General features: G+C 40.9%; 1 protein-coding gene across 3 annotated transcripts in view; it reads left to right on the top strand.

The window, feature by feature from the left end:
• The window catches only part of ZNRF3 (zinc and ring finger 3), a 98,292-nt gene that overhangs the window by 46,635 nt on the left and 27,505 nt on the right, over positions 1 to 24,152 (top strand). For all 3 annotated transcript variants that reach the window (XM_064466742.1, XM_064466740.1, XM_064466741.1), the window contains exon 2: positions 15,036 to 15,161. In XM_064466742.1, coding sequence (XP_064322812.1) covers positions 15,036 to 15,161 — 126 coding nt within the window. The remainder of the gene's footprint in view (positions 1 to 15,035; positions 15,162 to 24,152) is intronic.

Here is a 24,152-nt window from a genome sequence, read left to right as displayed (position 1 = left end):
GCTTTATAACAATTGTTGGCAATCTTAAACACACATCTTGTACATCCAAGACTGTAGATGAGGAAAATTAGAGCAGAGATTAGCTGTTCTGTTAGGTGTAAAAAGAGCTGTCTTAGCAGTGTTACACCCAATAGAGTAATTTGCTGTTGATGCTAAGAAAAGATTATCACTCTAGCAAAAGGTAAAATCTAGAGCAGAATCTTACAAGGAAACTTGAAATCCATCACTTTCATTCCAGAGTTCTTGTATGTGTCCTGTGGAAGTAAGCTTTGCAGATAACTTTCCAAATCTGCGTGCATGTTATTTCAGTTCACTGTGACAGCTGTATCAATAGTGTGAATGAACCAACCCTACTGTTCTCCCACCCCCACCTGCAATACATGCGAACAGCTGTACGGAATTGGACAATAGGTTTGCAGTCCAGTATGTGGTCTGAAATTGGCTAGCACCAGCCAGCTTGGAGGAAGGTGCAGACAGCAGATAGTGGCAATTCTGTTCTCTGAGATTTTCTTTTTCCTGCCTTTACAATTTGGTTATTGTTGAAGCTGAATTTAATATTTAAAACTTTCTTACTCAGTCTCACTCCTGCCCCTGTCACTTTTATGTTTCTTTATTTACTCCTTCCTATCGACAGAGAATGAGGATTGAAGCTCTGCAGAGAACTGGAAATTTTTGCCCTACTGAGTTTTCCTTCTATATGCTGTTTATTCTGTTGGTGCAACAAGTCCAACTTTAATACAAATAAAATTTTATTTAACGGGATGCTTATTCATAAACCAGTTGCATGTCTAATGAGATATGTATATTAAACCATTTTATGTACCCCGCAATAGCTTGCTGAAGTTGCAGCATGGCCAATAGCTTTTGCAAATTACTTTTACCTTAATTTGGAGGATGGAACTTAGAATCAAAGAACAATAGAAAAATCTAGGCTCAAAGGGATTTCTGGAGATCATCTGATCCAGTTTTCCATTGAAAACACATCCTTAGCATCCTTATTGATGGCCTTGTCAAGCGCAATCTGGAATATTTCCAGTGGGGGATGTTCTGCCACTCTTCAGGGCAACCTGTTCCACCCTTGAATTGTTCTTACAGTGAAGAATTGTTTCCATATATCCAAACAGATTTTTCCCTGAAGTATCCTTGAGCCTGTTGCCTCTTGTCTGGTCATCATGCACCCTCATGAAAAGACTACCTCTGTCTTCTCTATAGCTACCTGTAAGACTGATTAGATCTCCCTGAGCCTTTACTTCTCTAGGCTGAATGAATGGAATTCTTTCAACCTTTTTCATATGTCAAGTTCTCCAACCCATTTTTTATCTTGGTGGCCTTGTACTGGACCATCTCCAACAAAAACCGGACACATTATTCCAGGTGTGGTCTAACAAGTGCCAAGTACAGTGGAATAATCACATTCCTTGATCTACTGGCTATAAATGTGCTCCAAGCACAGCCTCAGCTGTTGACTCACATTCAGTTTGCTGCCCATCAGAAGCCCCATGAATTTTTCAACCAGGGCTATACCACAGCCAGTCAGACCATATGCAACCTCTACTGCTGCTCAGTATTACTCTATCCTACATGCAAGACTTCAGATTTATCTCCATTAAACCTAATGCAATTCTTGGTGGCCCAGTCTTCCAGTCTGCCACAGTGACTGTGTCTTGCCAGCCCTTCCTTCTGGCATATCTACCACTCCTCCCAGTTCGTTGTCATCTGCAAACTTCACTGAGAGTGGATTCTGTCCTCTCACCTAGATTGTTTATGGTGATACTGAATAGTATCAGACCTAGTATCAGCTCTGGAGAAACTCCACTTGAAGTGACCAGCTGCCACTTCAACTTTGAGCCATTAACCACCACTCTCTGCAGTAACTGCAGACTTTGAGCCAGTTTAGCCAGTTCTCCACCATCTTGTGGTCCAGCTGTCTAGTCCATATCTTAGCAGCTTGTCAGCAAGGATGTTGAAGGAGACTGATGTCAAACACTGCACTAAAATCAAGGTAGATGACATCCACAGCTCTACTGTCATCCATGGACCAAGTTGCTTCATCAGAAAAGGTATTGAGAGTGGTCAAGCATGACTTATCCTTGGTAAATCCAAACTGGCTTTTTCAGTCACCATCTTGTCACTCAGGTACCTGGAAATGGCTTCCATAAGGATCTGTTCCTTAATTTTTTTGTGTGCTGAAGTGAGGCTGACTGCTCTGGGGTTTCCTAGATCTGTCTTTTTGTATTTTTGCAGTTAAGTGTAGTTTTTGCCCTTTTCCAGGCATCGGGGGCCTTCCCCTGATCTCCATGACCTTTGAAAGATAATAGAGAATGGCTCTGCAATTATGACAGCCAACCCTCATAGGACACTTGGATCTCATAGACACCTGTATGTCTGGTTTGCATTGATGATCCCTAACTTGACCCTCCTTTACTGCCAGCTGTTTGTTGCTTGCTTTGTTATTGCTTTGTGTCAACCCCATTTAGTGGCAGACACATACTGCTGGTAATTCTTCTTGCTGTTAAGATACTTTTTAGTTTTGACATCTATTGCCAGTTTGAGCTCCAGCTGAACTTAATGTTTTCCTAACTAAATCTCTGCATTTCTGAGCAATATTTCTATATTCATCTTTGGGAGTATGCCCCCTTTTCCATCTCTCCTTTCCAACCAGTCTCTGGAGATTCTAGCAGCAAAATACTGGATTGTCTCTGGATCAGACACTCTGCGTCCTCTAGCACTTCATTTGTGAATGAAGTTGTTTGTTGGAAATCTGTTTGGTGCCCTATTTTTATTTCATTTGGAAGAAAACATGTACACTCAGTCCACTTTTTGTGTTTAATAGGACTGGTTCGACAGGGGAGCTGTTTACTACAGAAGTCCCAGCAGAAATGTACTAATGTTTTTTGGTTTTTTTTCCCTCACTGTAAAACACTTATGTTGATTGGTTGCCTTATTCCACTTGAGCCATGGTACACTCCAGACTTTGGATCAGTCCTTTAGAAGAAGCTTCCATCGGGGATGGAGTTGGAGGAAGGAAATGAGACCTAGAGCTTGGAAGTGGTGGCTGGACACTGAGGGGCTGGGTAGCTAAAAGTATCTGAAGTCTGCACTGAGTTACCTGGCCCTGCTTCCGTACGCCTGGGGGAAGCTAGGAAGGGAGCTCACTTCCCTTCAGTTACCAGGTGCTCCTTCCACATACACCTGGTTGGGGGGAAAGCTTTGAGATGAAACTGCGTTTCCCTGAAAGACTTCCTATTTGGGTTGGTTTGGTTGTTTTTTTTTTTTTAATTTTTTTTTTGTTTTTGGGCTTTTTTTAACACTGCAAGACCTCATAAATTTTATTTCAAAAGCCAGTCTGGTGAAGGAATGTGAATTCATGCGGAGGGCGATGAATCCACGCCAAGTGCATTCCGGGTTGGGAAACCTATGTAGTGTATCTGTTGTTTCAGGCCCTACAGCAATAAGGAATTCAAGTCTTCACAAAAATACTCAATAGTTCTGCTCCATATTAGAGGCTTCTGCAGTGTAGTTTTTTGAATTTGCTTTTTACTGCAACTATTTGAAACTCCTGATAGTTTTCCCCCTCATAGAAAATAATTAGTTTTATTGTTGCCTTTGTAGTTTGCCCATGATACCTTCTCTTTAGTGTGTCTAAAGTGAAACATGTCTGTGATCCAGAAACACCCTGGATCCTTCCTGGGCCTGAATTTTTGTTTAGATGTTTTCATTCAGCCTTACCCTTTTGTATCCTGTGATCTACTTAGGCTTTAAAGTGGAAAGAGGCCTTAACCCATGCATTCTGGCCCCCATGCCCCAGACCCTTGGCTTCCTCTTCTGAAGGGCAAAGCAAGATGTCTGCAGCTAAGGTGCTTCAGCAAAGACGTGTTTGGGGCTCGACATGGATATAGGATGGAGGAGTGCTTACCCAGCTTTTTTAAAAAGTCAGTGTACCTTCACTTTGTTTGTCTTCCAAGAGAGAAAACAAATTTGGTGCCTTTTCTTTCAATTTTGTGTTGACTTTTAAAGTGGTGCCTCCAGCAGTTCTCACTTGCCTGGAGCCATTTCTCCCCTGATGAGAAGGAGCGTGTTACCTGCGTTGACGTGCTGTCCCTATCTGTTACACCATAGGCACCTAAGGATGGGGTTGTCTGACCTTGTGTATGTGAGGGAACAAAGAAGCGTTTAAACTATAAAGGAGGGATTTTTAATAATTTCTTACAACAAGATTGACACTTGAAACTGGCACTAAAGTTGGCATTTGCAGAGCTCGACTTCCCAGCTGGAATTCAGCTTTACTAGTGAGCTTGGCAGAGCCTGACTTTTCAAGTGAGTTAACCAAGGAAATACACTTTTGGCAGAAAGGAGACCTTTCTGTCTCCTGAGATATGGAAGGGTCTCCTGGGAAATGTCTCCCTTCTCTACTCAGCTCCTTCCTAATCTTTTATTAAAGTAATATGTTGATCTCTATGGAATTTTTTCGGATTTAAAACAGAACAAGCAAACAAATGGATTGCATGTGTAAGGTTGGGAAGGGTGAAAGTGAGCTTTGATAGTGAAACAACGTTGGTAGAGGAGGGATCAGAGCTGCTGTTTCTATTTGAAAATGTTAACTTTTGACTTGTAACTTTGGTACATATTTCAGGGAGTGCTTAAGTATAGCTGATACAGACCCTTGACCAAGGTCTCAATTTCCTCTTTTCCTAGCACACTAATGCACTGCGTGTGTCTTTTGCTGCAGAATTGTGTCCAATGTTTAAGGTGCAGTTAAGTGCTGGAGCTGCGGTTTTTTTTCATGTTAAGCCAAACAAAACCACCACTTTCTACCAAGCTGAAAAAGTCCATTCAAACATTAAAATTCCACACTGTTACTCCAGTTCTAGATGTTGTTTTCTAGAAGTTCATGCTGGGAAAAAATGCTTACTATTTCAGCATGGGTTTTATTTTTGATTTTCTGTTCCTTTCAGTGGCCAAAGTTGTCATGCCACAGTTACCATCTTCCTTTCTAACACTTTTCATTCTGTGCAGTGAAGTCTAGTCAGACAGCTGATTCTATTGGTGTTTATTGCATGAACATCTCCCCAAGACAGAGAGTAAGAAAACCACTGCTTTGTCTGAGAATCAGGGTTAATTCACTTGTAAACCAGTGATGAGAACGGGACAGGCACGTGACTGCATGAGTCCTGTTGCAAGCACCATCTGCCCCAGAGGATGGTGTTTTGCCACATGTAGGCACCTAATCAGTAGAAGTAACACCAGTATTTTAAGCTCGAATTCTTAAATTCACTACCTTATGTTGCACTTTAGTTGATGTCCCTGTTTCAGAAAATTGCAGTATATTCTATCTGCCATGATGTACTCGGACTACTACAGTGTAAGCCTGTGGAATCCGAGCAGAATCCACTGACTGCCTCTGGCTTGATGTGGTGGAGTGCTTTTGTGGACAGAAAGTTTTCTGTTGATGCAGCACATGTCTTACTGGCCTTTGTGTTGACTCTCTGCTTTTTTCTCTATCTTAAATTCATGTTTTTCAGAATCGTGCTAGTGGGTTGACCCTTCTGATATGCACCTTAAACTTAACATTGTTTTGTATTTGAGAATGCAGACAAAAACCTACCATGCCTGCCTTCTCATCTTCTTTTACAGTCTTTAGGACAGGGGTAGGTCTCAAGAGCTCTTCTGTGTTATTTTGTGGTCTTAGGTGTTCTAGAATTTGTACTAACTATGAGACTACAAAAGTATATTTCGCTCTTCTCTGCTCCCGGCATGGATCTGTGAGCCATTTTTAAATCTCTCTTTTGTTAGTTTTGCCCTTACTTCTTCTGTCTGGTAAATTTTCACTTCTGTGAGTAAATTGGTTCTGTGTGCTTAGAGGGATGGTAGTTGCCCAGAGGATGGGATGTGGGTGCTCAGGGTAATGTCAGTGTCTCACCCAATCCCTGCCCCTGCAGCAGTGTCATCTCTGGTTACTGTTGCAAAACCATGAGATTTTGTTATACCTGGGTTATACAAATCTTTCTGTCAAATACGTAGCTAAACAAAGGGGAAAATATTTCAATTTTGTATTTCAAAATGTGCTGGTATGTCAGAGGCAAGAAGGAACCTTAAAAGAATGGAGATGCTTACCAGGATGGGATGTAACTTTAGTTTGGACAGGCAATATCAAGTCTGGTTCTGCTAGCATATACTTCAGAATTTTATAGTGCGTACTCCTTCTTGGCCACGAGGAAGTCATACTTCAGTGTTTTGGAAAAGGATGCCTTGGTACCCTGCCCTTTGTTTCATGAACTGGGAACTAGATGTGATGCTTCTCTGCATATTAATCCTCTGCTGTAGAAAGTGTTACCAACTGAAGTTCCAGATCAATGCAGAGCCCTCTGACATGTATGTAAATCTTTACCTGGCTTCACAGAGGTCCGTTTATTCATGGTATGCTGAATTACTAATAAAAATCAGGCACAGATTCTGGTGGTGCACACTGCATGTGAGTAGATACGATTGCCTTTTGTAGTACACTCAATGGAACAATAAGAATAAGCAAAAGTTGAATGGGTATCTAGGAGACTTACTGAACATGAGACATGCTTGTTTTTTGTTTGTTTTTGTTCTTATTTATTTATTTATTTATTTTTAATTCAGGTCATCCTCAAATATGGGGTGAAGACCCAAAAATGAATGAAAAATACTTACAGCTTGTACCTCTTCCCTTATTATTTGTCAGGAGATAAAACACCTGATTAGTTCTAGGGGATTAAGCACAGAGGGAGATATTGGCAGCTGATTCGAAGGAAGACTAAAATTTAATTGAGAAAAGGATGGGAAGGATAAATAGGTAATTTTAGTGAAGAGGTTCTTGCTTAATTTGATTGTTACCGATCTCGTATTGCTGTGACCAGAGCACACATTGTAAACTTTGTATGTGCCTTGCTATGTTTCCGTACTGCCGTATCGCAGGAAGCCTTTCAAGAGGGGAGCAGAGGTCATGCCGGTAAAGTTACACAGCTGCTGAGAGAAGGCATGCATATAGCACGGGCCATCTTTTAGCTGTTTTTTGCCCAAAGGGGTGGAGGAAAAAGAGCGATGTTTTGTGGCTGGTGGGATTTAAACAGTTGAATTTATAATGAAGAATTCAACCAGAAGAAAGTTTGGGAAGGTAATGCTGAGTCTCAGAGGCATGTTATTGAAGTTTTTAAGACTGTCCAGGTCTCGTTATCTAGATCTGGCTTGTAGTTATTAGAACTGATGTCTTTGCAGGAACGGGGAATAGTTGGGATCTGTTAGGGTTGTGTTGTTTTGTTTTCAGTGGAACTGAAATTAGGGAATCTGTTTACAGTGTTGACATGCTTTGCCTTTCTGCAAACTACTGGGACTATGTAAGACACAGAAATGCCAGCCTGGTTTTATCCAAGCTAGCACAGGCCCCAAAGCAATATAATGGGATCACCCTGATACATGTGGACATGACTGTCTCACTTCCACACCCAAGCTAATAAATATTTGGTGGCATAATATGCCATGTGGATTTAATGGCTTGAAGGTTGAAGCTCACTTGTGATCTTCACATGGTGTGAATGTACCCTTTGTCTTTTTTTGTTGTTGTTGTTTACGCCCTTTGGGATCCTTAATTGTAGTGTGAATTGGGAAAAAAAAACCCACTCCAACCTTATGAATGGACAACTGAAACTGACTTTCCTCTTAGCCATTGGAGTCTCAATATGAAGTGTGAATGAAATACTCTTGGCTGGGATGTGAAGCCAGAGAGAAATTCATGCAGAGAAGCGATCTGTGAGTGGAAATTGCACGCTCAGAGTGACGCACCACAAACATGACTCTAACAGTGGTGGTCAGAAAGGTTACTTGGTGTGTTCAGGGAGAAGAAAGTTGCATTAGGTAAGATGGAAATTGATGAGTTGAAGTATAAAGAAGAGATGTGCGTTTCCTGTAGAAATAAACACAATAAGAGATTTTTGGAAGTGTTGTAAAAATGATATCCAAACCCCCAATTTTTTGTTGAGGTGGGGAATTGAATGTCTTCTCTTGGCAGGTGGGGTAGGGACAGAATTTTGAGGAAGGTGATCATATTGCCCATGGTAATTTATCAATGGGATCAGGACGAGGTTGATGGAGAGGCTGGTTTGAATGGAGATTTAAATGATCTGCATTAAAAATCTGAAATCTGAACAATGTGAACAGATGAGAGCACCCAGAGAGAAGATGAGAAGAGTGCCATCACAGAAACCGACGAGGAGCCCAGAGGAAGAGGTGCTGGAGGGTGGGGATAGAGGTCGTGCTCCCAAGTTCTGGTCACGATAATATTAGTAAATTGGTAGATTGTACAACCTGTCATTGACTGCATAATGGCATTTTACTAAAAGAGCTGAGACTGGGTACTTGAATTTGAGTTCCCTCGATGTGTTAATAGTGACACAGAGATGATGACTAATGTGTCTGCCTTATCACTTAGCTGAGTGTTTGTGTTGGTCCCGTAGATCAACAGATTCACTGGAACAAATAGTCTAGGAACAGTTTGGCTTTGCAGTGCATGTGTTTTTAATTGAACAGTACAATGTTTTTGTCAGTTGTCCCTTCCTGAAACATACAGACTTTGAGGGAATACTGCTGGCATAATATAATTTATTTCGTTAATTATTCTGGTGAGATTTCAGTGTGATGCAATAAAATCCTTGGGAGTTCATAGCCTGCAGATGTACCTAGTAAGTTCTCTACATTTGCCAGCACAGAGCCTGCAGCACTCTATTGGTTTTGCTTACTGCTTACACTTGGTTTTGCATTTGGGTTTGAGGTTTCTCATGTGCAAGATCATTTTGCCATTGTGTGGTGGTTTAATAAATTTTGGTCTCTTCCCTGCTTCAGTCTTCTGTGCACTGCTAGGAAATGTTGAGTAGACATTCTGTGCCTGGGTCGCTGGACTACAAAATGGAATCCACTTGCTGTGGTCACGTTTGTCCTTGCACAGCAAGGTAGTAGCCAGCGTGGCCACGTTGGAGGAGAATTCTTCTGTGACAGCTCTTTGGTTTTGTTTGCTAGCCAGAGCACAGCTTGCTTCTAGTAACTAGTTCATAGTACAACCTTACTATAGTCTGTGAGTAAAAGTGTGTGTTCTCAGTGGGTTCAACTCACGGTTTTGGACAAGAATTTGAAAACTTCTGTTCCTCAGGGTGAATACAACTGTGTGAATGGCATGAGTCCTGTACTGAGGAGATGAGTTCCTGGTTGATTTTTTCCCCATTGTTGACAAACTTGTCAGGGATTCTTTTGTTTAGGTTTTTACCTCAGGACAGAGTTCAGAAACTTCTTAGGAAATGCTGTTCTTTGGACCTAGTTCAAGGAGCAGGAACTGTTGGTATTTGGAAAAGGAGTTTCAGAATGCCATATAGTGGTCAGTAAATGCTGAGCAGAAGTCACCTCTTGCCAGAAGAATAATTTATATTTCTCAGATTTCTTACAGTTCTTCATTCTTACCTGTTCTGTAGTCCGGCTTCATATTCCATGTTCAATTTGAAGTCTCAGGCAGCTTTTCAAAGAGACAGCTCATTTAGTTACACATATTGGTCTTGGTTTTACTACATGTTCCAAAATTCAGCCTCTGGATTTCAAACTTAGTGCCTGGTACCTACTGCATGATACACATGCTGCAGATGATAGTAGCTAATACTGTCATGCATATTTTGTCCAAGACAGCGGTAAGCACATGATGCTCTCTGAATCCTTCTCAATGCATGCAGTTTCTCAGAGTCTTATTTCTCGACTGATCTGAGAAACTGAGGTTAGAGGGTTTTCTTCTAGTCTTTGGACAACATTTAACTTTGCTGGAAATGAGAGTGTACTGGATATGCTGTCTGTTCCTACCTTCTTCTCACTGGAAGGTAGGAGCCCTGCAAAGCTACAGTGCAGCAGTGGCCATCCTTTATGATCTTGGAAGCTGCATATCAACTTTTTCATAGAACAAGCAACAGAGTCCTGCAGTTCCATCATGGAGAACCATAGGGGCAATGAATGTGGTTTGCAGTTTGTCAGAAAGAGATGAGTGCTTTTTTAGGGGTCTCATTATTCCATTTGGGCTGAAGCTAGAGTCAAAATGATTTAGTAATTTCAGCCTCAGCAGCTTCTGCTGGCTTATGGTCTGCTGGAGGCAGGAATCAAATGGTGTGGCAGTCTCCATTTCAGCAAAACTCTGCTGTTGGTCTATCATATGGACCTGGAATGAGACTCAGAGAAGCCATAGTCTGGTTGGTACCTTCTTGTGTGCTGGTTGCTCCATATTATTGCTGCCATTCACAGAACCATAGAATCATAGAATGGTTTGGATTGGAAGGGACCTTAAAGATCATCTAGTTCCAACCCCCGTGCCATGGGCAGGGACACCTTCCGCTAGATCAGGTTGCTCAAAGCCCCATCCAACCTGGCCTTCACCACTTCCAGGAAGGGGGCATCCACAACCTGTTCCAGTGTCTTGCCACCTTCACAGTAAAGAATTTCTCAGGCAAATCTACCCTCTTCCAGTTTAAAACCGTTACCCCTCGTCCTGTCACTGTACTCTCTGATAAAGAGTCCCTCCCAGTCTTTCCCTTTAAGTACCAGAAGGCCACTCCGAGGTCTCCCTGCAGCCTTCTCTTCTCCAGGCTGAACAACCCTGACTCTCTCAGCCTGTCCTCATACAGGAGGGGCTCCAGCCCCCTGATCATCTTTGCAGCCCTCCTCTGGGCCCGCTTGTGCAGGTCCATGCCTTTGTTATGCTGGGGGCCCCAGCGCTGGACCCAGCACTCCAGGTGGGCTCTCACCAGAGTGGAATAGAGGGGCAGAACCTCCTCCCACCCTCGACCTGCTGGCCACGCTTCTTTTGATGCAGCCCAGGATGCGATTGACTTTCTGGGCTGCAAGCACACATTGCCAGCTCCTGTGTGGTTTTTCATCCGTCGGTACCCCCAAGTCCTTCTCCGCAGGGCAGCTCTCAACCACCTCATCACCCAGCCTGTGGGCATGTTTGGGATTGCCCCGACCCAGGTGCAGGACCTTGCAGTTGGCCTTGTTGAAGTTCATGAGGCTTGCACGGACTCACCTCTCAAGCCTGTTAAGGTCCCTCTGGATGGCATCCCTTCCCTCCAGCGTGCCAGCCTCACCACACAGCTTTGTGTGACCTGGAAACTTGCTGAGGATGCCCTCAGTCCCAGTGTTCATCTCAAACATGAAAAATATGTTAAATAATACTGGTAGTATGGACCCCTGAGGGATACCAGTCGTCACTGGTCTCTGCCTGGACATCGAGCCATTGACTGCATCTCTTTGAGTGTGAACATTCAGGCAGTTCCTTATCCACTGAGTGGTCCACCCGTTAAATCTGTGTGTGTCTGTTTTAGAGACAGGGATGTTGTGTGGGACAGTATCACATGCTTTGCACAACTCCAGGTAGATGATGCCAGTTGTTCTTCCCTTATCTACCAGTGCCCCGTCGTGGGCTGTCATGGAAGGCTTCTAAATTTGTCAGGCACTATTTGCTCTTAGTGAAGCTATGTTGGCTGTCACCAGTCACCTCTATATTTTCCATGTGCCATATCATAGTTTCCAGGAGGACCTCCTCCATTGTCTTGCTGGGCACAGAGGTGAGACTGACTAGCCTCTAGTTCCCGGGTATTCCTTTTTTCCCTTCTTAAAAATGGGGATTACGTTTCTCCCATGTTACGTTTCCTGATCCTCCTCTCTGACTAGTCTACATGTTTGTTTCTTCTGGTCATGCCTCTTATTACAGGAAAGAAAATTTATTCTGTAGGTACACTGTTTCCGTGTGGGTCTAACCATGAAGCTCACCTGAGCCCTATAAACATTAGTTTGCTGATAACTATTTTGGAATGCTAAATCCTGCCTTGCCCTTCCCTTCCCAAAATACATCAAGTTAATACTTGTATCATGGTTGAAAAGCTGGAGTTTTTCTTCTAATTAGTAAAGTCTAAAATCGTAAGGAATTGTTAGCTCTGGCAACCCAGAGGTCTAGCAAAGCTTTTTAAGTGATTTGTCGGTTCTTGTCAGAATTGTGGCGGTTATTTGAATTTTGAGGGCTCTGCTGCTTCCAGGCCTATGATTTTTGTCTGCTAAACTGTGCATAGGTCCTTTTCCAGGCCACCTAGCTTTTTGAAGAAGACAGGAGTGTTCAGAAATGCAACTTTGATTTTGCTAAATGCCTGGGAGCTCTGTGCCACATAGAATAGTGCCCTGTGTGTGACGGTGAGATGCTTGAGCTACCATATGCCCAGTGCTTGACTGTTGCAAATTCCTGACTGTCTTGAAAACCCTATTAGGGGCCTTTAGTATTCTACACTGCAAATATTTAACTGTCTTTAGAATTGTGTGTGATTCACACTTTTTTGCTTCTAAATAGGAAGGCTGTCTTCTCAGGTGTTCGGGGCGTTGTTATTGGAGACGGGGTGTCCACCAGTGTTGTCATTGAGAGGGGAACAAAATTACCGATTTCTTTTTAAAGGCAAGGATGCCCAGGCTTTTTAAAAGGAAGAGAAGAGGCTCTTTCAACTTTGGGCTTATCCTCATTTCCAGGGACATAACTGCAGAATGTGCTTGGTGACTATGATCTAAAGGGCTATTCACACTTGGAAGCTGCTATGGAATAACAGTATTCTGGAGAAGAGTGGCTGTGGAAAGAATTTTTTGTTCCTCTTGGCCTTCTTCCAAGATGTTTTCTGGACTAAAGTGGCTAGAGGCAGTATTTATTGTATGGTTGGGAAAAAAAGACCAAAACTTTTCATCTCATTACAGCGTATAGAAAGATCCTGAGCTGTTCATATGGTGGTTTGTAACACTATAATGCCATATCCTGGCACACAGAAAAAAAAGGACAAAAAGGTGGAAGTTTTCTTTTAATCATCAGGACCTTTTTTTTAGGTGATAGAGTTACAGAGTAAAATGTTCCTCCTCTGTTGGTTTACTGTTTGTCTGCTCTGTAACACTAACCCACTTAAAATTTGTGCGGCTCTTTTTGAAGTTATTTTAAACCCTCAGCAATGTATACAGATTCTGTAACCTTGGATAATAGCACCTGAGTCGTGGTTTCAGTTTTGCCCTTTCAGGCGTGTGGAAAGTGCCCCAGCACATTTCAAGGATTTTGAACTAGAAACTTCTTAGATAGGGGTTATGGTTTCAAAGCTCAATTGATACAGCATATGTCAAGGGAATTACATCAAGGGAATGGTTCTCTGTTTCTTTAGATATTTAATATAGACTAAAGCTTTGTGTTTTCTTAAAGGATCTCATTGACTTCTTTTGGGGTTAATTATGTTGGAATATATGCCCTGGCAATTTTGGAGAAAGAACTCTTTGCCTGACTCCCTTCCCTGTTTTTATGTCTGTGCTGAATAGTTTATCCATCAGATGCTGAGTTTAAGGAGTGGTTCATCTTCCAGTGATAGAGTACCTGTCCCAAGCTTTTAAACAGAGTAAGTTGAACGGCTAATCCATGTGAGACTGTGGACAGCTCAGTAGCGTGGAATGGTAACTCATAACAAAAAAAAAGTAGTAGTATGAATTAAGAGTTGGGCAGAGGGTTCTATTCTGTCTGCCTGGTATTGTGGTAGCCTGTTTTTCCCTCAAAATAGGGGTGAATTGGTGATGAATCTTGAAAAATAATGAGTGGTAGGAAAAACTCTGTATTGTGTCAGGTCACTGACGTGTTTTCCATATTTTGCGATAATTACTCAAATTATTCAGAAAGTCAGGGCCCCACAAGATAGTATAAATAGGTCTCCTTGTATTGAATCACTTGCAAAATGAAAGTCAAGGGTCAAGACATGGGAGAAAAGGACAAAATGATAAGCTGGTGATGCAGAAGAGATGGCAGGATTAGTGACCATTACATGGTGCTACTTTGCATGGATTAGTGAGAGATATATATGTAAATTATTGAGCAGTATGATCTTCTATTATGATATGGTATGATTATGATTATGCTGATTATGATCAGCTACCAGAAAACAAAATTGTCAGAGTGTTGATACCAGTTTGTGGTTTTCTTCAGCTAGTTTGGCAAAGGTGAGATTTAAGGAAAGGCATGAGGCTGGATAAAGTACAGACTTTTTTTGCAAAGAACTTTTTCTGCATACATGTTAAAGCATGGAAAACTGTTAGGCAAGGGTCTGTGAAAAATCTGACATTTTAGTTGAGGGAAAAAGAGAACAAGGAGAACATAGTAAATAGTGTAAGAAGTTAATTGTTTCACACCCTATACCCAAAGATATTATCCTAAAGAAGGACAGCAAACTTGGAAAAGACAGTTTAAAAAATTGATGCATAGGAAGCTCCTTGCTGTAGTAAAATGAGAGGAACTATCTAGTGTTGGAAGGAGGAGGAAGAGATGTAATATCTGAAATTAAAGCAAATAATGTATTGTTGCCTTGTGTAAGAAACACACATATCTGAAAGGAGACTGCAGTTTCTCACTTCACGATACCTCCCCCTCATTTGGGCTCAGAAAAAACTGGAGGCTGTTCCACAACAGTTAGGAAGTTTCTTCTATCTTACTTTGAACTACATGACAGGCATGTTCCAAAGCATGACAGACAGTAAATATTGTGCAAATATTAAAAAAAAAAAAAAAAAAAGATAATGACTCTCAAACATTGGTTCTGGATCTTATGACATGTAAAGCTTTTATGAGTGCCTCTACAAAACAGCCTGTATTATTTTGTCAGTTTGCAAGGAAAGGTGGCTTGCAATACAAAGTGGAGCTTTGTATTTAATTATTTTATATCTGAGAAAAGGACTTATCACATTTAATTGTGAGCCTTAAATGATTTTTCACAAGCAAGATGACAGTGAGCTCACATAACATTCCGAGATTTTGTACTCATTACATGCTTCAGAAACATACTGAATTCTTCATATATGCAGCCCTATGTTTCTGTTTATCTGGTGTACCTTAATAGATAAAAGTGTGTTTGTTATAAACTAAGGTATTCAGAAGCAATCTGTATGTTTTTTGATTCTACTGATTGGCTAAATGTTTCTTTCTGATTCTATTTCAGATGCATCCACTAGGACTGTGTAACAGCAATGATGAGGAAGACCTATATGAATATGGCTGGGTAGGAGTGGTGAAACTGGAACAGCCAGAGTTGGAGCCTAAGCCATGCCTCACTGTCTTAGGAAAGGTAAGGAGGTAGTCTGGGGTAAATGCTGCATGTAACTGTTTCTTGGGAGTGTTAGTTCCTTTCTGAGAAAAATCAGCAAGAAATAAAAACAAGACAAAACTCCCTTTACTCCCAAAATATTCCCGTTTTGCCTGTTTTCACACTAGATGCTTCGGGGAAGATAATTCATAACTCAGTTGACAGAGATGGTGATGGGGAGCTGAGAGCACATATTCCCTTTCTTTGCCAGGTTCCTACAGAGCTCAGACTTATGCAAAAATGGCTGTTTAGCAGAAGCAGTACTGGAATAGAAATACGGTGAACTGCAAGTGTGATGCTAACTTGATCAAAGGAAGCTTCTTATCAAAAGCAGTCAAAATGAAAGCATTTTATTGCTTTTTCTTAGGTATAGTTTTCTCAGAAGAGATATATTAATTTTGATTTTTGGGTGAAGAGGAGTCTTCAACTCTATGAGAGATTTCTTTGCTTTAATTGCAGGATAGATACCTCTAATAACAAGTGAATCTTATTGTATTGGTCAAAGAAATAAAAATTTTCATCTTGCTGGAATCTCCCTGTGGAATATGGCCTCTGGAATCTAAATTCCTTGCAAAACATTTCCCTTTGTTTTATGGGGTGAAATCAGTCAGATATCATTACTGCTGCCAGATATGTTAAAAAGGAAAGCAGAAAGCTGGCCTTTTTTTGTTCTCAGCTTAGAATTTTTGAGGATTGAGGTTATTAGATGTTGATGTTTGAAGTCTAGAGTAGTTGGAATTGTGTGAAAGAGCATAGGCCACAAGTTCTAATGAAAAGGAAAAAGAAAAGGCAAGGAAAGGAGAGAGGAAAGGAAAGGAAAAAGGAAAACAGAATAAGGGAGGGGTGGCCCTAAACAAGGAAGGGAAATGGAACTTCTTCCATTTAGAAAAGGAGGAAGAAATTAAGGAGTGCAAGTCTACCTTTCGTTCCTCACTTAGTTTGATTTATCCTGCCCCCAAGGTGGCTTGTCCTGCACTATTTGTTCGTCCAGACAAATACCGTGTTTGCCTTTCGATAGAGTTGTGGTAAGCTCTTGCTTTTCCAGAATTCTGTACAGTAGGCCTGCCCAACTGCAGCATCTCTTGCGGCGATAATGTGGATATTAGAAGATGCAGGGCTGATGCAACATTTCAGAAACATGCTGGCCTCTTGGATATATGAAGTGTTGCATTTCAGCTTTGCTGGTGTTGCTGATATCCAGATATTGTGCAAGTGAGATAAATGGCAAAGCAACCCCTTGTTATACAGGCATCTGCACGAATGACTCAGGTGGGTAACAGAAAGACTTCACCGAATGCAAATATTCTTACCTCCTTAAAACATGTAGTAAAGTGCATAAAATTGAGTGTATGGGGCATTTGAACTTCTAGACTACAGGAATTCTGCTTTGTCTAGTGAAGTCTGACTGTGTGATCAATTATACCTCCTGCTGGAAGCAGGTTTATCTCCCCTTTTCAGTTCCCGTTTGTTTCCTAGTGCTGGAATTGCCATTTGGGATCTTCTAGTATCTATTCTTAGATCTTAGTTGCATTAGAAGCCATTCTGTGAAACGAAAGCCAAATCTTGTATGTTGGGAAAGTGATGTGGTTGGATCAGTTTGACCTATTGATTTGATAGTAGGAATAAAGTTGGTGCCAGGAAGGTGAGAGAAGTAAGGGCTTGCTTTCTTTTAAAACTGTCATGGGCATAATTGAAAGTCTGCCTCAACAATTTAGGGCAAAATAAAAAGACTCTGCCAGGGCACTTGGCTGTGTGTGCACTTCCCTTTCCAGCTTATGGCACATGTCGGCAGTTCTGTTTCATTTGGACACTTTTCACTGAGAAATCTATTTTGGGTATCCTCACCTTTGCTATGAGCTAAGAGGGTACACATGGAGAGTTTTCCTGGCTCAGCTGACAATTACTTAGTCCATCGTTATTACATACATAAGGAATGGATAACCTTGTCAGCTTAAACCTATCATAAATGAATGTGTTTAAAAGCTCAACCTAACTCAAACCATAGAAGTCCTGCTTTAAGGGAGCCAAATTAAACTTGTTTTACTAAAACTGGTGAACATTTGTGTTGAGTAAAATAGTAGTAGAAGCAAAAAGATTACTCCTTGTGTCTCTATGGTGGAATGCATGCATATATGAGGGAATAAATTATGAGGTTTCGTTTAGTTTAACAGTAAAGGAAAAGAAAGAAAACTGAGATGATAGTGTGGAAAGTTTGGAATATTGTGAGGCAGAATGTAGAGACTACTTTAAAGCTTTTTGTAGAGCTCAGTTCCATGATATATGTATCTGGTACAAAGATGTATGGTTTTATTCTTATGGCTGTTTTTAGTTGTTTTAGTCTTTTTTGACTTGGGTGGTTTGGTTTGGTTTGGGGTTTTTTGGTGGTTTTTTTTTTTTTTGTTCTGTTTTTTTTTTTTTGTTTTTAGTAAAACCCTGGACTGTGTTTTCAGAAGCTTCACTCCACTTGTTTATCCATGTGCTAAGTGGGACTGGTAGCTGTACAGAATTAATGTGTCCATTTCCATATAGGTTTTTTAATTGCTCATCCTTCTTAGTCAGATTTATATGGTGTAATGGAAATGAAAGAGTTTTGAAAAAAAAAAGTTATCTCCTGTTAGAGTGCCCGTGAAAACTGAGCCCTGATTGGGAAAGGGGTGTGTGTGGCAGCTGTGATTTAACATTGCCTTTGATCACAGTGCAGCCCTGTTTGAGGCAATGCTGCATGCAGGCAAAGCAAAGGCCTGGGTTTTACTGATCTCATGAGCTCCTGAATAGGGCTAGAAGGGGAATGACAGAGGAAGAAGAAAGCTTTGGAAATGAAAAGGAAACCCCGTGAACCCGACCAGCATTATTGGCTGGATTTGCCTACCAGGGAGCCGCTCAGTTTCTGCCAGGCTAATTCTGCTCCAACTTCTCTCCCCCACACCCCCGACCCCACCTCCCCCTCTCCCTTTCCTTCTTTCAGACTTTTTTTGTTTTTGAGGCATGGCTGTAGTAACTTGGTTCTCAGGCTGGGAACCCACTGAGCTGTTGCCATGGTCACTGGGAAGCTCTTCGTGCCATGTGCTTCAAAGGGAACCTTTCCCCTCCTGGAATTCCTGCCTTCTCTGCGTACAGCACAATGAGACTCCTTCTCCTTTGCCTGCCAGCGCACGTGTTCCAGCAGTGTAACTTTGCTCTGGAGGAAGGGAAAAGCAGTGCTGCCTACGCTACCCGTTGCATGCCTGCATCCACTGTATTACGACCGCAGTACCTGCATGTGTCCTGCACGTTTCAATATACAGCCCCTCTGTTGTTCCCCCACCCCAGTCGTTTCCGAAGCAAATGACATCTGTCAAGACAGTGAAATACAACCAGCGATGCCATTGTTCTTTTATTTCAGTATGGGACAGATAGTGAGAAAATGATGATGATTTGCTTTAAAGCAGCATTTCTTCCCTTTTTGCAGGCTTGAAAGTCCACAGGGGAGGATTTTGTTCTTGTTTCTCTTCCAGGGACTGCTGAAGGATTCTTCTTCTGTATTAATAGGATGTGTGTATTTGAGGATGTGCATCTGAGTAGAACCTAACAAAGAGAGGATGTCCCTGCTACTACAGCTTCCTGTTTTCTTCAGATCAAAGGACTCTGTAATATGAGGAAATTCCTAACCATTCTTCCAGTATCCATTCACTTCTTTTCTCTCTTTTAAGAGTTTATTTACAAAACCATTTACAGAAATACTAACTAGAAGAATCTCTTGTTTTGCCACATCATCATTATGACTATAATACTTAGGTTGGGGCCAAAATCATCATAACTTGAGTCTACATCAAACAGCCTAACTGTGATTCCTAACCTTTTGTCTAACAATTTAGTTTAAATGTAAAGATTCTTATAAGGTAGTCAAATGAGAAACCATGGGGCTATATTTGTAGTTTAGTTCCTGAAGAAAGAGTGATCTGTTCTAAGACTTGAGGAGCAAGAGGGCCTGTGGGGAGTCAATTTTAATCCTTTTCTTTTGGAGTTACTGAAAGTAACAAAAAAAGAAAGGCAAATTAAACAAAATCAACTTACACCTTTATATTAATAGCCTAAATTAAGCATACAGTTATATGTCCAAATTAGAATTGCAGTGACTGTGTAATCATACCTTTTGTTTCTGTACAACATGAATAGTTTTATATACAGTTTGGATAATTTCCTGGAGAAATTGAATACATTCAGTTGTAGAAATGGATGTGAAATTTAGGCAAATGCTCTTCTATGCTAAACTTTTTCAGAAATTAGGACTGAGCTGTGCAGTAGATTAAGATCTAAAATTAACGAGAGACATGTCTAAAACCATTGATCAATGTTACCAAAACTTTGCTTGTTCGGGTACTTTCAGCTGGTAGTGACAGCTGCAGAATCGCACCCTATGATGGGTCCTGTGCCACATGCGATAGAAGATACTGTCACTTTAGGAAAACTTCTTACATTCATGGAAGTAGTTGACATTCCACTTCTGGTATTTATTCCAGAATTCAGGGACCTTTGCTGCCTTCTGTTTGTCAACCCATGTTTCTTCTTTGTAAACAGCATCTAAAAAGCATTTGGAATTCATTTTGAGGCAGTAGTCTCAAAATTTACAGCAAAATTTAATTGGCATGGCTGAAAGTATTATGGGTGACTTTTAAACTGGCTGGTTTGTTTGTTGGTCAGTTTGTTTGTTTCACTGTGTGGCTACATGAAGGTTTGTGTTGGGTAGTGTCCAGTAGAGGTAGGAGCAAGTAGGAAGAGGAGGGTAAAGGGACTGCTCTTTCTGATGGCAGTGCTGGCCTAAATGCATGTCAGACTGCAGACTGAGACCAGTAGAGACTTAACATTGGTTGTTTTGAACTCTCAGGCATTCTGTGTCAAGAAGGAAGTTGTTATGAAGCAGAAGAGAAGTTTCTTGCATGAGACTATACTCCTTTGGCTGTAGACTAGTAGATAAATCTACATTGCACGTGCCAAATATGCCAAAACCGTGGTCAAAACACAAACTACATTTTTTATCAATCCCATTGTTTTGTAATGAAAAAAGAGTATGCGTTTTGAGGGGGGGAAATAGCATCCTGGTTAGTGTTAAAGACTCTGAGCTTCTGAATCAATCCCATTCTTTAAAAGCCATATTCTTTAAGACTCTTCATTAAATTAGCATTTACATTTTTAATTTCCATGGTCTGTTTTCTTAGCACTGCCTAAAATTAGAGTTAACTCTAAAAAGTAGTAGTATATATAATTGTAATCCCTGCCGTGCATGTGTTTTTCTTACTGTATTTGTTCTAAAGAATATATTGAGAAACACAAAGAATTACCATTTTCCTGAAGCACCAAAGAAGAACATAAGTGCTGTAATATTGTACTGATTGTTTCTTTTTATTCCCCACTTCATTATTATTTCTAACATCCAGGACACCTGAAATGTTAACATCCATTTTAAGCAACCATAAAACATCTTTAAAAATTAATATTTGAAGTGATATTGTTCCTTGTGCAAATATATTTGGTGTCATTTATCTTTTGACATTCTTGTTCCTTACTTCCCCAGTGCTAGCAGTGTGATCAGACCTCTACAGCATACAGACATGATGATTTCTGGAGTTCTAACAAAATTGCATGGGTGCAGTCAGAAGAGAGGACAATACATGGTTTTTCAGGAAGAAGCTGGATTTTTATAATGACAGGCAGAAATAGTCAGTCCTCATAATCTTCCTGATGTGTGTGTATTTTACACACAAGTGTGTGTTTTTGAACAAAAAAATCAAATCATATAAAGCGAAATGCTTTTGCCAAAAGCTCAGTGTATTTCTGCTTCCCATCTCTTCGCCTCTTTTTGCATCCCCCACAGATCATACTCTAAGAACAAGCCTATTTTAACATTTAAAAAAAGGGATTTAAATGGGAAAGAAAAAGGAAGGACTGTTGCATGTAAGAGTGTTTGGCTGCAGAGGACGTGGCATGAAGCATCAGTCTCATCACTATAGTTGAAGTCTTGAGTTCATACATACCTTTCTCATGTCTTCCCTCTCTAAACCCTCTCATTCCATGATTACTTTCCACCTTAATTTCAGCAGTCCCTTTGAGGAGAGAAGGGAAAGGTTGAGTACAGGTAAGAGAACTGACAAGCAAGCAAATTAAATTCTGGAGACAGAGGAGAGGTTTGTGTTGTGTATGGATCATACGGTGAAAGATGTGAAAGGAAAGAAAAGAGCTGGATCAAAGCCAAAGAGGGGAGTGCTCAAAGGAGTGGACAAACAAGGGCGGAATCAGCGTATGCGGTTCAGAAGAAGCAGATCTATCAGGTTTTAATTCATGGATTGATGGTGGGCCCTTTTCATTGGCAACTAGTGCTAGCAGTCTGTTACTGTATTATTCTACTAACTTCCTTTTTGTGTTCCCTGCGCAGTTATGAAAAGCAACAGCTATTCATGAAGAAAGGCTGTCTCTTATGTTTCTCCCTCTGGGCACTCCTTAGATTTGCTATTGTTGGATTGATTACTTTAAATAAATGTCCACTTTTAGAGTTGAGTCCTTAGCAGTCCCCACCACCATCTTCACTCCTTTCCAACCAACTGTGGAACACAGCTGCTTCTCCCTTAAGCTAAAGAAGCAGCTGTTGTTGCACAACACGTGTTACTGGAGTCTTTGCTCAGTCAGAACTCCCAGTGAAATTAACGGAAGTCCAAGCTGAGTAAAGACTAAGAAACAATTTTTAAAGATATAATAATAATAATAACAACAACAACAACAACACTACACATATGCTGGGTATGTAAATGTTCTATGTCTCGTAAGTTTTTGGACCCTCATGATTCTATGTGCCTTGTGAGCCTCTCGGACATTGAGAGATATTTTTATTTTACATGCAGAATCTACCTATTTCTCTAACAGGAGAAATGCACAATGGCAGACATGTTGGAAGAACTACAGAAATGGAGTTTGAAGCAGAAAAGTGAGTGGGCAAGTAAGTGCAGCTATGTTGGAGTATAGAAATGAGCACAAAAGAAGGCTGGCAAGCAGAATCAGATAAATGGATCAGAAACTGAAGAAAATAAGGAGCAGATATGGAGGCAGGGAATGGAATTATTTAGGATTTCGTAGATGAGTGACACACCTAATTTTGGTGCACTAAGAGAGACAGAAGGCTTTGAAAGAAATTGGAGAATGTGGGGAATGTAACCAGAGCTGGATCAGAGGGACTCTGATATTCAGAGTAAAAGATGGGCAGATACAATCAGCAATGTTAGAAAATAGTGAGTCATAAAAAATTGCAGACATGAAGTGGGAATGTTTTGGAATGATTTTCACAGCATTAAAAGGGAGGAAAGGGAAAATCTAACACAAATTGTGCTTCATATCCTACTCCTTTGACATAATTTGCCAGAAGTTTGTTTCTGCTCTAAATATTTTGTCTTCATGATGGACAGGTGGATATTAGCTAGAGGAGCCTGTTTGGATGACATGGTGATTTGATGTTTGTACTAAATTCAAGGAATCAACTCCATATGAGTCAAGTGATCATAGTGTGAACTCAAAATGAGTATGAATTGGGCTTTTCAGTGAATGTAGGGAGCACTGGTCAAGCCATTTGCAATTCTAGGAGGTTATTTCTTGAAGATTAGAGCTGGATGTATTTGTGATATGAATTCTCTAGACAGATTAGGCATATATGATCAACATTAGCATAGCTGTTGTCTTAGACTTGCTCAATACAGATTTGAAACTCTCACCAACACTATTAAAAATATCAAAAGCATGTATGTATTCTAGTGCTTTAATGTCTCAGTTGTTGGCCTATTGGTGTTTTGTTCAATTGGTAAGCCAAGAGAATACATCACAGATGATTAATTTTTCTAAATACTCAAAGAACTTGGTCAGTTTTGGACAGGAAAAAAGATGGACCTTAGCCCTGAGGATCCAAATAGTGAGCTTTTAAGAGGTCATGGTGGGGAGGAACACATTTACAAAGAGCAGAGAATGCATAGACTCTTGAGTCCATGAACAGTGTTGAAACTCCCAGAGGGTCCCTTCAGCTGACTGTAAGGGACTAATGAGCCAGCCTGGCTGTTTATGGGCTGTGGTTAACCTCTTGCAAGTTAGGATTTCCTGTCGCCAGCAATGAGCTGTGACCGCCAGCACCACAGTGTTAATGATGAGGTAGGGGCTGATGAATGGCTGGACTCCAGACAGCAGCCCTCACTGGCAAAGAATCAAGTGGCTAGAGGGGGAAAAACACTGATGTCTACAAGAGAAATAATGCAAACTCCAGAACCTATAATTCCCATGTTTAAAAAAAGAAAGGGAGAAAGAAACTGGGGACAAATTCAAACCAAGTGAAGCTTTTATCTCTGCATTCTGAATAGAAGATTGTTTTTCAGCAAAACTGGCTGCAAAAGCCAGGCCAGTTAAAACAATATGCAGGCTGCTTGCCTCCAAGTAACCAGAAATTGTTGGCTCAGAGTAGCCTGCTCTGAGGAGCCAACCTGCTGGGAGACGTTATCCAAGCAACGGCCTGAATGTAATTCCTCCCGCTGTGGAATGGCTCTTTGGCAAATGAAGACCCTAATTAGAGATGGAAGGGTTTCTATTTTGTTTTTTCTTTAATCCTTACCCTGAGGCCTCTGCAATACAGCCATGTCTCTGCTTGTGTGCAGAGAAGTTTCCAGTTTCCCTTTGTAACAAAAATCCTCCACCTTTTTTATTCTTTTTTTTTTTTTTTTTTTTTTTTTAAAGAATCAACAAACTAACAACAAGGGCCCACCACAGTTTGGGACCTTGAAACTAAGCTAATCCAAACCCAGGGATCACTGTTTGAGAGAAAGTCCATGTCATCTTATATTAGCTGGCCCATAGAAAGTTGCTAGATAAACTGGAGTACTGGCCCACTATGCATCTTTTTATTATTGAACTTATTACCCAAGCTGATTCTTCTAGTGGAGAGGGAGAGGGAGGATCTCACTGAATCAGTAG

The sequence above is a fragment of the Phalacrocorax carbo genome, chromosome 15 (assembly GCF_963921805.1).
Source record: "Phalacrocorax carbo chromosome 15, bPhaCar2.1, whole genome shotgun sequence".
Classification (NCBI taxonomy): domain Eukaryota; kingdom Metazoa; phylum Chordata; class Aves; order Suliformes; family Phalacrocoracidae; genus Phalacrocorax; species Phalacrocorax carbo.
Note: the sequence above shows the minus strand (reverse complement) of the source record. Positions and strands in the feature narration are given on the sequence as shown.